The 13,170-nt window shown below is 49.8% G+C and overlaps 3 protein-coding genes across 3 annotated transcripts; 1 reads left to right on the top strand and 2 right to left on the bottom strand.

Annotated features, from left to right (window-relative positions):
- Positions 1-423: 423 nt before the first annotated feature.
- On the top strand, positions 424-1,785 carry TRV_01770 (uncharacterized protein; the record flags this gene model as incomplete). The annotated part of the gene is made up of 1 exon (XM_003024054.1): positions 424-1,785. A coding segment is annotated over one exon (1,362 nt), but the record flags the coding sequence as incomplete, so codon positions are not given.
- Positions 1,786-1,885: 100 nt separating this feature from the next.
- Positions 1,886-3,655, bottom strand: TRV_01769 (thiamine pyrophosphate enzyme, putative; the record flags this gene model as incomplete). The annotated part of the gene is made up of 2 exons (XM_003024053.1): positions 1,886-3,505; positions 3,584-3,655. The coding sequence occupies 2 exons, from the start codon at positions 3,653-3,655 to the stop codon at positions 1,886-1,888; spliced, it is 1,692 nt and encodes a 563-aa protein (XP_003024099.1).
- Positions 3,656-5,127: 1,472 nt separating this feature from the next.
- Positions 5,128-10,633, bottom strand: TRV_01768 (uncharacterized protein; the record flags this gene model as incomplete). Its single annotated transcript, XM_003024052.1, has 4 exons — positions 5,128-5,225; positions 5,278-6,557; positions 6,613-10,272; positions 10,335-10,633. The coding sequence occupies 4 exons, from the start codon at positions 10,631-10,633 to the stop codon at positions 5,128-5,130; spliced, it is 5,337 nt and encodes a 1,778-aa protein (XP_003024098.1).
- Positions 10,634-13,170: the final 2,537 nt, after the last annotated feature.

The following is a 13,170-nucleotide window of genomic DNA, read 5'->3' as shown; positions in this document are numbered from 1 at the left end:
CCCTGAGAAAGGCTTGCAGACCGTGGTTCGGCCAAGGTTGTCGTTATCAAAAAGGCCGGCCACCATATCTATCTAGACGGGTGGGAGGAGTTCAATAAGGTGATCCTGGATGAAATGGAGGCCATCTCTAATGAAGGATGAAACATGATGGTTATAGACTAGAGGAGTTTGAGTGGTCTTTTTCTTTTATTATTTCCTTGTTTCTTTTGCTTTTTGTTACCGTCAAACTGTTCGGTTGGATATATTTGCCTGCGCCGTCCCTGGAGGTTGATTTGCAGACCGTCACCACATATTAATAGATAGACTGTGGTAAATAAATAGCATTGGACAGCAGCCTCGAGATAGATATAGACTGTCTGTTCCGTACATTATACCAATTTTGAACATACCAGATGGACTTCCCTGTAGTAGTCGACTATTTAGCGGTTGCAGTTGGCTGGCCAAGCTGGTTTTTTCTTGCTACTAAACAACGTCAACATCAACATCAACATCAACATCAACTTTCAAGTTAAGAGACAAACACACTCCAAGGTAAAAGAACGTATTGATATATACCCTAGAACGATGCAGACGGAGCAGTCTACGGCCTCAGACCCGTTCCCATGGGATATCGGCGTCTACGATGCTCACTGCCATCCTACAGACACGATGTCTGCCATCGAGGATATCAAAGACATGAAAGCAGCCGCCCTGACAATCATGGCAACGCGCGAGCAGGACCAGGAGCTCGTTTCCCAGGTAGCACTACAATATAAAGGCTCCAGCAAGAGCAATCATCAGGCTGGTGAGACCCGCGGTGACCGTATCATCCCTTGCTTCGGGTGGCATCCGTGGTTCTCGCACCAGATCTTCGATGACACGAAGGATGCTCAGCCCAGGGACAGCGAATACCTGGCATCAATAAAGATAGAGCACTACAAGAGCGTATTAACACCTTCAATCGAAGATGAAGAGCTCCTAAATGAACTGCCTGTCCCATTCTCATTACTGGAGTTGATATCAAACACCAAGGAAAGATTACAGAGACACCCGCACGCCCTCGTCGGCGAGATCGGACTAGACAAGTCCTTTCGAATACCAAAGGCATGGAGCTCAGGTGCAGGTGATGGAGATGAAAGCATGCCTTCGTCTGATCCCTCTATAACTCCCGGCACCCGAGGGGGAAGGGGGCTCTCTCCATACCGTGTCAGAATGGAACACCAGCGAGCCATACTCAAGGCTCAGCTACGGTTGGCAGGGGAGCTACAACGGCCTGTCTCCCTACATAGCGTCCAGGCACATGGAGCCACTATCGAAGTACTCCAGGAGCTCTGGGCCGGACATGAGAAAAAAGTCATATCCAATCGACAGCGCAAGAGAAGTTCAAGCGCACCTCGAGCCCATGAAGGTGAAGATATCTCTCCATCGACGTCAGATGAAGGGAGTCCGTCGAGGAAGTTGCAGAATAAACCCATGCCCTTCCCGCCTCGAGTATGCATGCATTCCTACTCAGGTCCGGTAGATCCGCTATCCCAGTTCTTCCATCCAAAGGTTCCCCTGGACGTATACTTTTCTTTCTCGGAAGTGATCAACTTCCCTAACGGCTCTAACGCAAAGTCTTCAAGTGTGATTAGTGCCCTGCCGGAGGATAGGATACTGATTGAAAGTGATGTACATTGTGCTGGCCAGCGGATGGATGATCTGCTAGAACAGATCGTTAGACAAGTGTGTGATGTACGTGGTTGGCCGTTGGAAAAGGGGACCCGAATACTTGCTGAAAACTGGAAAAGATTTGTATTCGGATAAAGACGATAACTAACAAGGCATCACTCATGTTTCTATGCTGTAATTTCTCGGGCTTTAGATAGCGAGTAGGAATAGCAAGGTAGTTAACTATACGGCTAATTTAATTTTCAGTATAAGCCCCTTCTCTGCCGTTCAGCTGTGCTTCAAGTACAGCTGCTGTCCCGCCCATGACAGCTTTGATAGCCTCAGGGAGCTTCGTAGCCAGCTCTTCTACACTTCCAGCCCTACCTGCCCACAATTTCCCTCCTGCAGCGGCTTTAGCAATACCAGCGTAGTCCGGCGTGGGAGCAAAGGATATATTCAGTTCTTCATTCGTCACTCGAGACCCTTCTCCGTTGGGGTGAACTAGGTTCAGGCTGTTACGAGGTGCATTCCAGCCTCTGTTGTTCAACACAATGGTCAACACCGGTATTTCATATCGACGAGCAATCCAGTAGACAGAGCTAGGGACGCTAAACAGATAAGTGCCGTCGCCAACAATTTGACAGACGAACTTTCCTTGACCCTTGCCGCCGTCCCGGTCGTCAGTAGCTAGTTTGATACCCAACGCGGCACCACCAGACCATCCTAGGCCACCGCCTCCACTATTAATCCAGGAGCCTGGCAAGGTCGCTCGCAAGTGTTCTGACACTACGCCAGCATTGGACACAGCTTCAACGCACCATATCGTATCTTTGGGACATGTCTGGCGGGCCTGTGATACCACATATGGTATGTTCAGGGGCGCATCAACTCCAGACGGTGTAGCTGCTATTTCTGCAAGTGACTGCATCCGGGCTTTGTGGATATCTTCCACCCGAGCGTGACGAGCCTGGTATTCCGGCGACTTTAGAGTCTGCATGAATTCCGCTGTGCCTGAGATATGTCGGTACAGTTGCCCAAAGGCAATGGCTGAGTCTGCCCGGTAGGTTGCTTGAGAATGGATGTAGAACAGAGGCATCTGGTGCTTCAACGGATCCACGTCGATATGGTATATAGATGCATCAGGGGCGGGCTTCGACTGCGTAGGAATCCAGGGGACGTCACAGTCGACCACTAGTATAACATCTGCGGAAGCGACAGCGTCTTTGGCATCTCTCACGCCCACGTAAGAAACATGATCTGCTGGGAAGCACATTTCGCACTTGGCGGTATCAAGCACACGAAGTCCCTTTATCAGCTCTGCCAATTTCACTAGCTCAGTAATGCCTTTCTCATCGCGACCGGTATACCCTACTATCACAAGCGGGTTTTTGGCATTAACCAGGCGTTTTGATAAGGTTTCCACAGCATCCTGGGGTAGAGCAGAGGACAGGATCGGAGACCATTGCTTCTGGTCTAGGGAGTATGGTTCAATTTCTTCCTCCAGCACCTCTCTTCCTGCAACCATGTATACTGGACCTTTAGGTGCACTGGTAGCAAACTGAAGTGCCCTGTTCACCATCTGTTTGACATTTTTCCCAGTTTTCAGTTCACCACTGTACCGACAATACTGAGCCACTATCTGTTTCTGGTCAGGAACATCTTGCAGCCAGTGTATAAACTCCGATCTTGACCCCCGAAGTTCTCCTTCCTGGGTGAAAGGTGACAAGCCAGCAAAGATAAAAACAGGAGTACGACCAACAGAGGCATTGTGAACTGCAGGTCCCAGTCCCTGAGTGCCTACGTCAACATGGATTAGAACACACTGGGGAGTCCCGCTAACACGGGCATAGCCATCAGCCATTGACATTGCTACCATCTGTAATTTTACATCGTATCAGTTAGCGACGGCCTTATGCAATTTTAATCCAGGTGGAAGCACTGGGCTGAACCTCACCTCATGGGGGCATGTAATGATCTTCGGGAATCGGTCCTTGCGTTCCCTCTGTCCCTTGACAATGGCCTCCATTATGGCAGGATGATCGGATCCAAGGTTCGCAAACACATATCGAACTCCGGCCTGGTAGATTCAAACATTAATATCACCGTCAAATTGAATAAACAGATTTTTCCATGGTAATTTTGCATATATGGCGGGGTGATTTACATCCCACAACGCCTCAAGCATGGCATATGATGTTGTGTATGCCCTATTGAAGTCCGTCTGTAAGAAAGATATTCCGTATCAATGGATATGGCCGTATATGTATTCCTTACATCTCTGCCTTGTAAATGCACTAAACTGGCTGTAGGGGGGATATTAGCCGAAGAATGGCTCGTGAAGTGTTAAATGGTATTTCGAGCGGTTGAGTTATATATCGATGAAAATAAAACGATTTAAGAGCTTTCAAGCCGCTCTTATGTATCGAATAATAGGTTAATCACGAATACATCAACTGTGACAGATAGGTGAATTTTGCTAGAATAATAGAGATGACCGTCAGTTAAATATCTACCCCGGCTCGGGGGATGATGTGCATACACGGAGTTAACTGGAGTTTGCGCAGATAACTAACTAGTTAGCTAACCAACTAGTTGACTGAGCTGGATCACTCCACTTCCAAGAGAGAGCCGAGGGTAAGGCGGTTGATCACTGGTGAGGTACCGACGAGGCAACGACAGTCTCTTCGTATCCTTACTTGATATCGAGGTTGCGTACATTTGGGATAAATAAACTCTGTAGGGCGTCTATACATCTGGGGTCACCCGCCTTAATGCTGCACGGCTCCTCCCCCGGACACCAGGGATCTGCAGGAAGGATCCGAGAAGAGCGGCGTCAAGAAGCTCTCGGAGGATCCAGCGAAGGAAGAGTAGGAAGGAAAGAAGATGCCAGACGAGCAGCTTTTGATATCTATGCGAGTCGAGAGAGGCAAAGCCATTCAAGATCATCCAATAGACATGCCAGCAAGGCAAATGATGCATTGAGCGCCGTGAAACCAACAAAGAAGCAAAGAAAGAAAAAAGTCCATTCATGGCCAAATAGATTAGATAGTACTCCGTAGCTATAGTGTATTTGTTTTATTCTTGTTCGCTCGACAAAGAAGAACCGCTTCACTTGGTTGCTAGGATATTATAGGCAGGAGATTAGAGTGAATACCCATGTTACATGATTGAAAAACAAACCGTCACCCAAAAAAAGGAAAAAGATAAATCAGACAACGAATATACATCAAGAAAGACAAGAGGAGAGACAAGAGAGGGTGCAAAGGGGTTTCGAGGGGGGTCGGAAGGGCAAAAACACATCTGAGATGGGCATCCGGCTTCGTAAATACTGAGATCCGCGTATCAAGACTAGAGGGGCCGAAAATGTGATGCGAATAGAAGAGTGTGTCGTCGTATTAAATTGGTAAGTATTTGCAGCTACTCCCAGCCAGCAAGGATTAAAAGGAAATAAATAGAAGGGGAGGGTTGGATGTGGGACAGGAGAGAAGCTCAATGCAATCACATGTTGGCGAGTTCATTATCAATTTGTCGGTCGAGGAAGGCCTTCTTTTCTCCGGACAAAGTCGTTTGTAGTCGTTGTTCAACAAGAGCACGGACTAAGTGAACGTGTTAGTACCAGTTTCTATCTGGGGAGTCATATATACATACCTTGTTTCTTCGTGACAGTGTCGAGGTCTACTTCTCCAAGGCATGCCTGGATAGCAGCTGTGATAGTCGCTTCGTCAGGGCCCTGTCCGGGAGGGTTCCTGAAGTCTACTAGTGTGCTAGCGGGTCGTGGCATGGAGCTTCGCATGCTATGGCGTTGGGATGGAGCAAAGTTCTCGGAGCCCGGTACACCAAAACCACTGAGGCGGCTGGCATTTGTTGGATTGTCTTGGTAATGGCTCAGGTTGCTAACCGACAGATGTTGCGATGCACGGTTACCCAGCTGAGGCTGATCAGTGTAGTGAGTAAAGTGCGACATATGGGAATTCCTGTTTCCTGGAAGATTGCTGTAGGGGTTTGGAGAGTGGGGGAGGACATAGGGAGTTTGCTGGACACCCTGAGTAGGGAAACCAGTCAGGATTGTCGAAGCTGGCTTCACAGATGAGTACATTGATTGCATGTCATCCATCTCAACAGCAGCCTCGTCATTATAACCAGGGAAACCGGCCTTCTCTTGAGCGTTGGGATTGCCGCGGCGGCCAGGGAGATTGTGGATAAGGGCGTAGGTGTCCCATCGCTGGAGAGGAATGCTCTTCGGGTCAAATGGCTCATCTTCAACAGCAATGACTTTCCTATCTCCTTTCTCTCCAATGACAATACGAGTGTTACCCCACGTGAAATTGTCTTGGTGCCAGAAGGAGTATAGAGGCAGAATGAAACTGTAGAAGGGGAATGCCATCAAATAGATGATCATCCAACCGATGTGTTGCCATTGGCGTTTTATAATGAAGATGATGGCCTGCAGACCGTACACCGCAGCAATCAAAATGATAGAGAATAGTGGGAATTGTCCTTTATGGGCTGCAACGAGGTAGATGAGGTATCCAAGGTAGACGGTTGTGGCAGGGAGGATGAGAGTTCCGAACAAGTCAATGAACACGACGAATCTCATACTGAAGCAGCAGAAACCACAGAGGTCCTTAAGGAGCATAAGCTCAGCCAAGTTGTGGATGGTAGAGTTAATCCAACGACGTCTCTGGGACATGAGAACTTGCCATGTTTCTGGAGCAGCTGTGCTGGCATATGCATCTGGAATAAACTTGTAAGACATGTGAGGGAAGTGTTTGGTCATCAGCGTTGTGAGGAATCGATCTTCTCCAAGGGACAACAGGTTCTTCTGATGCAGGGTATCAACACGGACATCAGCGTATTCGCTAATGACCTTTTCAAAAATGATCAATGGTCGGCCCTTGTCCTGGGTACGAAGTCGGTACATAGAGAAACTGGTATAAGGTTAGCATATTAACTTGATACGATTGCCAGCGGAAGAATACTTACCATCCAGGAAGACAGGTAACACTGCCAAAAAGAGACTCGAAAGATTTAGCCAAGTGATGGGAAATGTAGTACTCGTAGACTTGAATCATAGTCCACCAACTTCGCTCCTCATTCTGCAAACTGGTTTCACCACAAATACCTGCAATCTTCGCATCGTTTGCACAACTTGCAACCAAGCGGTTAAGAGAGTCTTCTCTGACACTTGTATCAGCATCAACCATGAGAAGGTATTCGTAAAGCTCAGGATCTACACCAATAACGTTGTTGATCTGATGGAACATTTCCAGTTCAAGAGGTGACATATGGGCACGGTGATGTACGCGGTTAAGGAATCGAAGAAGCATGACTTGAGAATCACGTTTTCCACGGTTTCCAGGCTTGCTCTTGTTCTGTTCAGACTCCTTGCCGACTTTAACAACGACAATATAGGGAACCACGTTGCCTTCATACTCGTATAGTCCAGAATATACCTTTCCGTAGTTGAGCTGGTCACTTCCTTCACCCACGGATTTGAATGGAAGGGCTGGAGGGTCAATCTTGGGGTCAACACCGAGGATATCAAGAACAATCTTGGGAGTAGGTCTGTCGTTACCACCACCAACGATCATGCCGTCACAAACAACGAAGATGAGCTTTCGCTTGTTATCGTATTGTAGGGCAGTGAGAGAGTCAATGGCTTTGCGGAGCTGGTCTTCACCCTCAGTGTAGGCGGGAACCTGGCAGATAACGAATTTATCTTGCATGGCAGGTCGCCGCTTAGTACCAAGTTGCAAGGCAGCCAAGAATTTAATGAGAATGACAGCACAGAGAATGACGGTAAAGGCCAAGAGGATGTAGTTGTTCGCCTGGCATCGTGGAGTGTCACGGAAGTCCGTCTTGCCAACATAGAACTGGTTGGCTAAACAGTTCATACTGTTCTTAAAATCGGTGGTATCACCCCATAGGCTGGTGATATCAGTTCCGGCTTCTTTCTTGAACAGGTCCGTGACGACAGATGGCAAGAAATCATAGCCCGGATAACCGTCCATCTTATCAATGCTGTTGAAATAATCAGTCAAGTCGTATACCTTCTCATTGATGATGACCCATTTCCGGTCAAACTGTTTTGCTTGCTCTGTGACGTTTTTCCTCGACCAAACGAGGTCACCTTTGTAATACTCCTTGATCGCAGGTTGGAAGACACGCGGGTACCAGTCATCCTCATGGGTCTTTACAGTTGGATCAGTGACAACAGTCTTTCCGGATTTGTGAATGGCAATGCTGTTCTGAATAGTATCAGTATTGTTGGGAATGAGTTGAATTTCCGGCTTGATACCGAATCCAGGGCAGGCAAGCGGCAGGGGAACAGGGAAATAGGCATCCATATTCTGGCCAGCGAAGGGCTGCATAGACTCCCTGTCTGTTGGGTATTTTCGACCTTGTGTATGGGGAGTTTTGGCGAATTTGCTGATATCATAGACATGTCCTCGAATACTGACAAAGAAGTCGTCTTCTCCTTGATGGTAAGAAACTTCTCTGCTGTCCCAGACTTTATCTTTGCCAGGACAAATCAGGTTTCCGAATTCAACGATGTAGAAGACAATGATACAGTTCAGAAGGACAATCAAAGCAACAAGAACAACCTTTTCTCTCCAGGCCATACGGACATCTGGTCTCTTCATACGTCCAACATAACGGAGGAGAGGGGATGGAATCCAAAACGTAAGAGCCCATACAAAACCGATCCACACCCGACGGCCGAAGGTGATGGATTCATGCTCAATGCTCTTTGGTTCCGCAAATTCAGGGTCAACCTGGCCGACATATCGACCAAGGGCCTCATCATAGTAAGTGTCATCATATTTGATATCGTCTCCCTTGGATCCGAGACCATAATCTCCAATGTTTCTGGAGGCTCGGTTCATGGTGGGTGCTACTGATTGGGCAACACCTGGACTGGTGGCTACCGTACCAGCAATTGTCCCAGGACCTTGCCTGTTGACAAGTTGCTCATGGCTGCCTTGAATGCTCATGCCATCAGCAGTGAAAAAACCGCTCTGGTTCATGCCGGGATTCATGCCCTGTGGGCTAGGTGTGTAGCCAGGGTCGAAGTTGCTGGTCATTCCTGGATTGAATGGATTGGAAGCAGCCTGCTGTTGAGGAATAAGGTCAAGCATAGATTCAGCTTCCCACCAGGCACTTTCTCTCATCCAGATGCGCTCCTTTCCAACAACGACATCACCATTGCTCCAGCCTCGCTCGAGGACCCAGTTCTCAACGCCGTCTTTTCCTTCCTGGCAGCCAAGAGGTGCATATCTGACGACAAATTCTTCAACATCAAAATCTGCGGTGAAATCTAGACGCTTGTTTCGGCGGTTTGCCATTTCGGGAAGTCTCCACGCACGAAGCTGGCGGGAGACGGTTCCAGCGGACCAGGCAGAGGTGGCAGATGGAAGTGAAGCAAGGGCGGCTGGAAGATCATCTGTCGGGTGGACAGAGAGATGATACCAAACTCTGCTGCTCCCAAGGGTGTTAACTAGATCGAAGCGCTTGGTTTGGCCATATCTGACACCTTGTCCTGGAACAGGGTACAGAAGCTGACGTATGAAACAGCCAGGCTCAACTTCGACTCCAATTTTCTCCAAGACTCCGTCGACCTTGTCATTGAAGTAGTCCCTCTCCCGAGCAGCAGCGTTATCGGTCATTCCCAAGTGTACTCCTACCTCTGCCTTAGCGGCATTCATTTCACTAAGAACTGAATGGCCTGGGCTGATAACTTCAACACCATCCTCCTTGATCTCGGCATTGATGCCGACGGTGTCATCGAATGCACCTCTCAGGGCAACTACCTTTCCAAGTGCGGGGTCCGGGATTTCCACGACGGTAAGGCCAACTGTATCAGCGGACTCGTCCTGGCGTCCTCCGTCACTAGAGCCATTTTCATGGACGGAGACGATTTCGTTATGGATGGCCTCGTTTGCTTTGGCTATGATCCAATCGAGCAAGGCATCATAAATGCCGGCCATTAAGGCTTCCCGCTCATCTGTGTTGAAATTCTTAAGTAGGATGAGCGGATCAATGTTCAAGAGGCCTCCAACATCCTCACAAACATCCTCAATCTCCTCCTGGTCGACCAATAGGCCCATGGCATTTCCCAATTTAAGCAAGGCAGCCAAGACAGAGAGGAGATTCCTTTGGGCAGCACCCTTGATTCCAATCGCCTTCAAGCAGTTGCGGAAGTCCTCCGCGGCGGCAGCATCATCTGCAGTGGGGAGATATGATGGTGGATCGAATGTGCCAGACTTTTTAAGCAGGGCAAAAGCAGAAGGGTCCGTGATACCAAGGAACTCTCGTTCAGCTGGAGTAGAAGATGAGGTAATGAGGTAGTAGAAGACATCGAATGCCCGGTAGCCAGCTTCAGCAGGGACGTTGAAGAGGCCATGGGAAGTGTTGATTCCGGAATTAGACACCGAGAGCTGTATTTCAGTGACACGGCCGGTCAAGGTGAAGGTGTAGGAGACTGCAAAAGCGGAGTACTGAAGGGCTGTGGGGTTGTATGGGGTAACCTGTGAGACGAACGGACGGATGGCAGATATGGCGGTGTACGCGATTTCGGGAGTAGAGAGAGGTAGAGATCCTAACATGGGAAAGAGTAGAGAAGGAGAAGACTGATGCGAGGTGCTATCATTTCGTCAGCTTCACGGAAACGTAAAAAACCGATGTATCCAGCAGGAGAAACATACCATAGAACGATGCATCCATCTTCGGCTCTTCGTCGAGCATGCTCCCACGCCCTCCTGGCCAGGCTCGGGTCCAGCGTCCCGCCCACCTCCCCGTTAGGCCCGGGAGTTGTGGTGGTGAGCCATGTGTTGACGACCAGGCTGGTGCCGGCTTCGAGCTGGTATCCCTGCGCCGAGGCATATGAAGTATGAAGGGCATTCAACAGCGTCGTCGTCGAAACCTGGGTAGTCTGCTGGGCAGTCGATCGAGGGTCCTGCGAGACCGACGAGAGGGCCGAGTAGATGGACATTCGGTTCGCCATGGCTGCAGAGCCCGCGGTGGTCGAGTCAATGGATGTTGGTATATCCTAATCGAGACAGCAACGCCGGTCTCCTGACGCCCCTAGACCTGTGACATCCAAACGAGAGATAGATATATTTCGGTCGGTACAGCTGTGAAAACGCTCTGCCGGCCTCGGTCTGAGAGCACGAAACGGACGTGTCTACGATATCGATATTCCTTGTGTCTCCTTTCTGGCTGCTGGCGAGTTCCGTCCCGGCAGCGAGCGTGTTGACTATCAATCACCGCGAGCCGGACGAGACAGCATAAGAAAACGGCAGCAAAGCAAAGAAAACAAACAGCAGCGAGCGAACGACGAAGAAACGACAGCGAGATAGAGCGAGAGCGAGAGCGAGAGAAGAGGAAGAGCTCACGGTCGAGGAAGGGAGAAAAATCAATGGCCAGCGTGCAGTGAAGAACGACGAAGAAGAAAAGTCGCAGTTGTTGTTTCACCTTCTCTTTTTCCTGGACCGCGGTACGGCTGGCGTACAGTACGTAATATTACGTGACGGGACGGGACGGGGCCTCCCCTTCATTACATAACCCTTTTTTTTTTTGGCTTTGGGGATTCCATTTTTTTTACTGCTATTTTATTAATCAATATTTTTATTGTGCCAGCGCTGAAGCGACGTGAGGAATCCATGCAGCATGTGAGGATGTGGCGAGTCCTGGTGGTGGTGCTGATGTTACTGGGCGACGGGCTGTGTTCTCTGCAGGAGGTGGTTCACAACAGCACTCTCTTGTGCGAGGGTTCTTGTCTTCTCGATGCAGTACAGCAAGCGACGACGGCCCAGAGATCGTACAGAGGTCGTGCTAGGGCCATTTCGATCGATGTCGATGCTGGTGCTGGTGCCGCTGGTGATGACGATGATGATGTACAGATTGTGGCCGCTAGCTACCAGCCAGAGACCGCGGATTATCTGATGCTCGAGATCAGCAAGCAAAATAATTAACTAGTTCGCATAGTCGTGGAGAGCCAGCGGTGGCAATTGGCGCCGTGCCGTCGTGTAAGAGTGAAAAAAAAAAAAAAAAAAAAGGAAGCTGGGGAAAGGGGCAGGGTGCTGGGAAGGAGGGAGGAGGATTCGCAGCTTGTGATGTCTCAAATATAGACAGCTCAAACAATGTCTCATGCCCGACTCGCTCTCGGTTCCTCTCTCTTTTGGCTGCACGTCCGCTGGCCAACCCGACACACCCGTCTTTGAAGGGTCAGCCCTGCCATCGACAGCGGCTCTCAAACTGCTCGGCCGTCTCGAATGCTGGGGGAAGAGCCCACCAGCCCGTCCATCCCCATCTCGATGCACCCCCTTTCATCAAAGTGCCGGCCTCTTGGAGGCTGGCGGAAGAACGTAAGCCCGCCGAGGATCGTGCCGCTACTTGTCTCGATCCACGAATCGACATCGAGGGATGTTCGAGCCTAATTGGCTACCTTGTGGAGTCGAGCCAGGACGTGGGGGACGAAGCTCCCAGGTCCGCCGTCCCAGTAAAATATTTTGAGCCCTGATGGGTCGCGAGGAAGAGACAGCAGCCAGCAGCCAGCGAAGGAGGCTGATGCTGCTCTTCCATTCTGGCAACAGGACCCAGTGTTAGCCTTCTGTCAGTCCACCTGCCACGCGAGGGTTCTGCACCTTACCCTTTAAAGGGAGCCCAGCTGTCGCCATCCTGCCTGTTCCCAGGCCTGTGGCTCCTCCCGATCGTCTCCTGTTCCTGATCCTGTCCTCTGTCCTGCTGTCCCCATTCCTTTTCCTGTGCTTCACCCTTTCGTTCTGCAGGAAGAAGTAGCCCAGCAGAGGCGAAGTCGCGGAAGAAGCAAAGAGAGGCTGCTCGGGCCAGAAGGTTGTTGAAGTAACTTATTTTTAGCCTTTTTCGAGGCGATGCTAGCGTAACTTTGGTAACTTTTGGGCTCCTTTTCCCCTAGCGTACCGCTGTACTGTCATTACAGATACCGCATGTTTCACTTGCAGGTTCACGTCTTTCCCCTTTTGGGCGTCTCTGCAAGCAAAAAAAAAAAAAACTTCGCCTGTCAGACGCTTCGACTTCGACTTCGACTTTCGACTTCGACTTCTGACTCTCCGCCGTCCCTTCGCTCGCTTTCATCTGCGTTGTTGACAGGAGAAGAAGGGCTCTCGCTTCTGCTGGCGTGCTGCGTCTTGATCCTTTTTTTTTCTTTTCTATATTATCTAGTTGTGTTTTTGTTTCACTCGTTAGCTATTTTTTCCCGCTTGACTACGCAACGCCGGTTTCACTGCTCCCCGTCGTTTGCTGTAACACCACCACTACCACCGCTGCCATCGCGACCTCAGCAAGGCCGCCGTCTGTCGTCCGTCTCTCGCTCTGCTCGCCATTGATCTCTGCTCTGGCCTGCTTGACCAGCTGCGTTCCCTTCGTTTCGATCGTCGTTGCTGGGCCGTCTGGTGGGTGTGGTGAGAAACGGTAGTATAGCCAAGGTACATGTCGACCAGACAACCACCGCTATACCACGACGACCACGACGACTGAACGACATCTACGGCCGCTCTCACT

This window comes from Trichophyton verrucosum, assembly GCF_000151505.1.
Source record: "Trichophyton verrucosum HKI 0517 chromosome Unknown contig00134_1.f1.exp, whole genome shotgun sequence".
In the NCBI taxonomy this organism is placed as follows: Eukaryota; Fungi; Ascomycota; class Eurotiomycetes; order Onygenales; family Arthrodermataceae; genus Trichophyton; species Trichophyton verrucosum.
The sequence above is the reverse complement of the archived record's forward strand: the minus strand, read 5'-3'. Positions and strand labels throughout refer to the sequence as shown.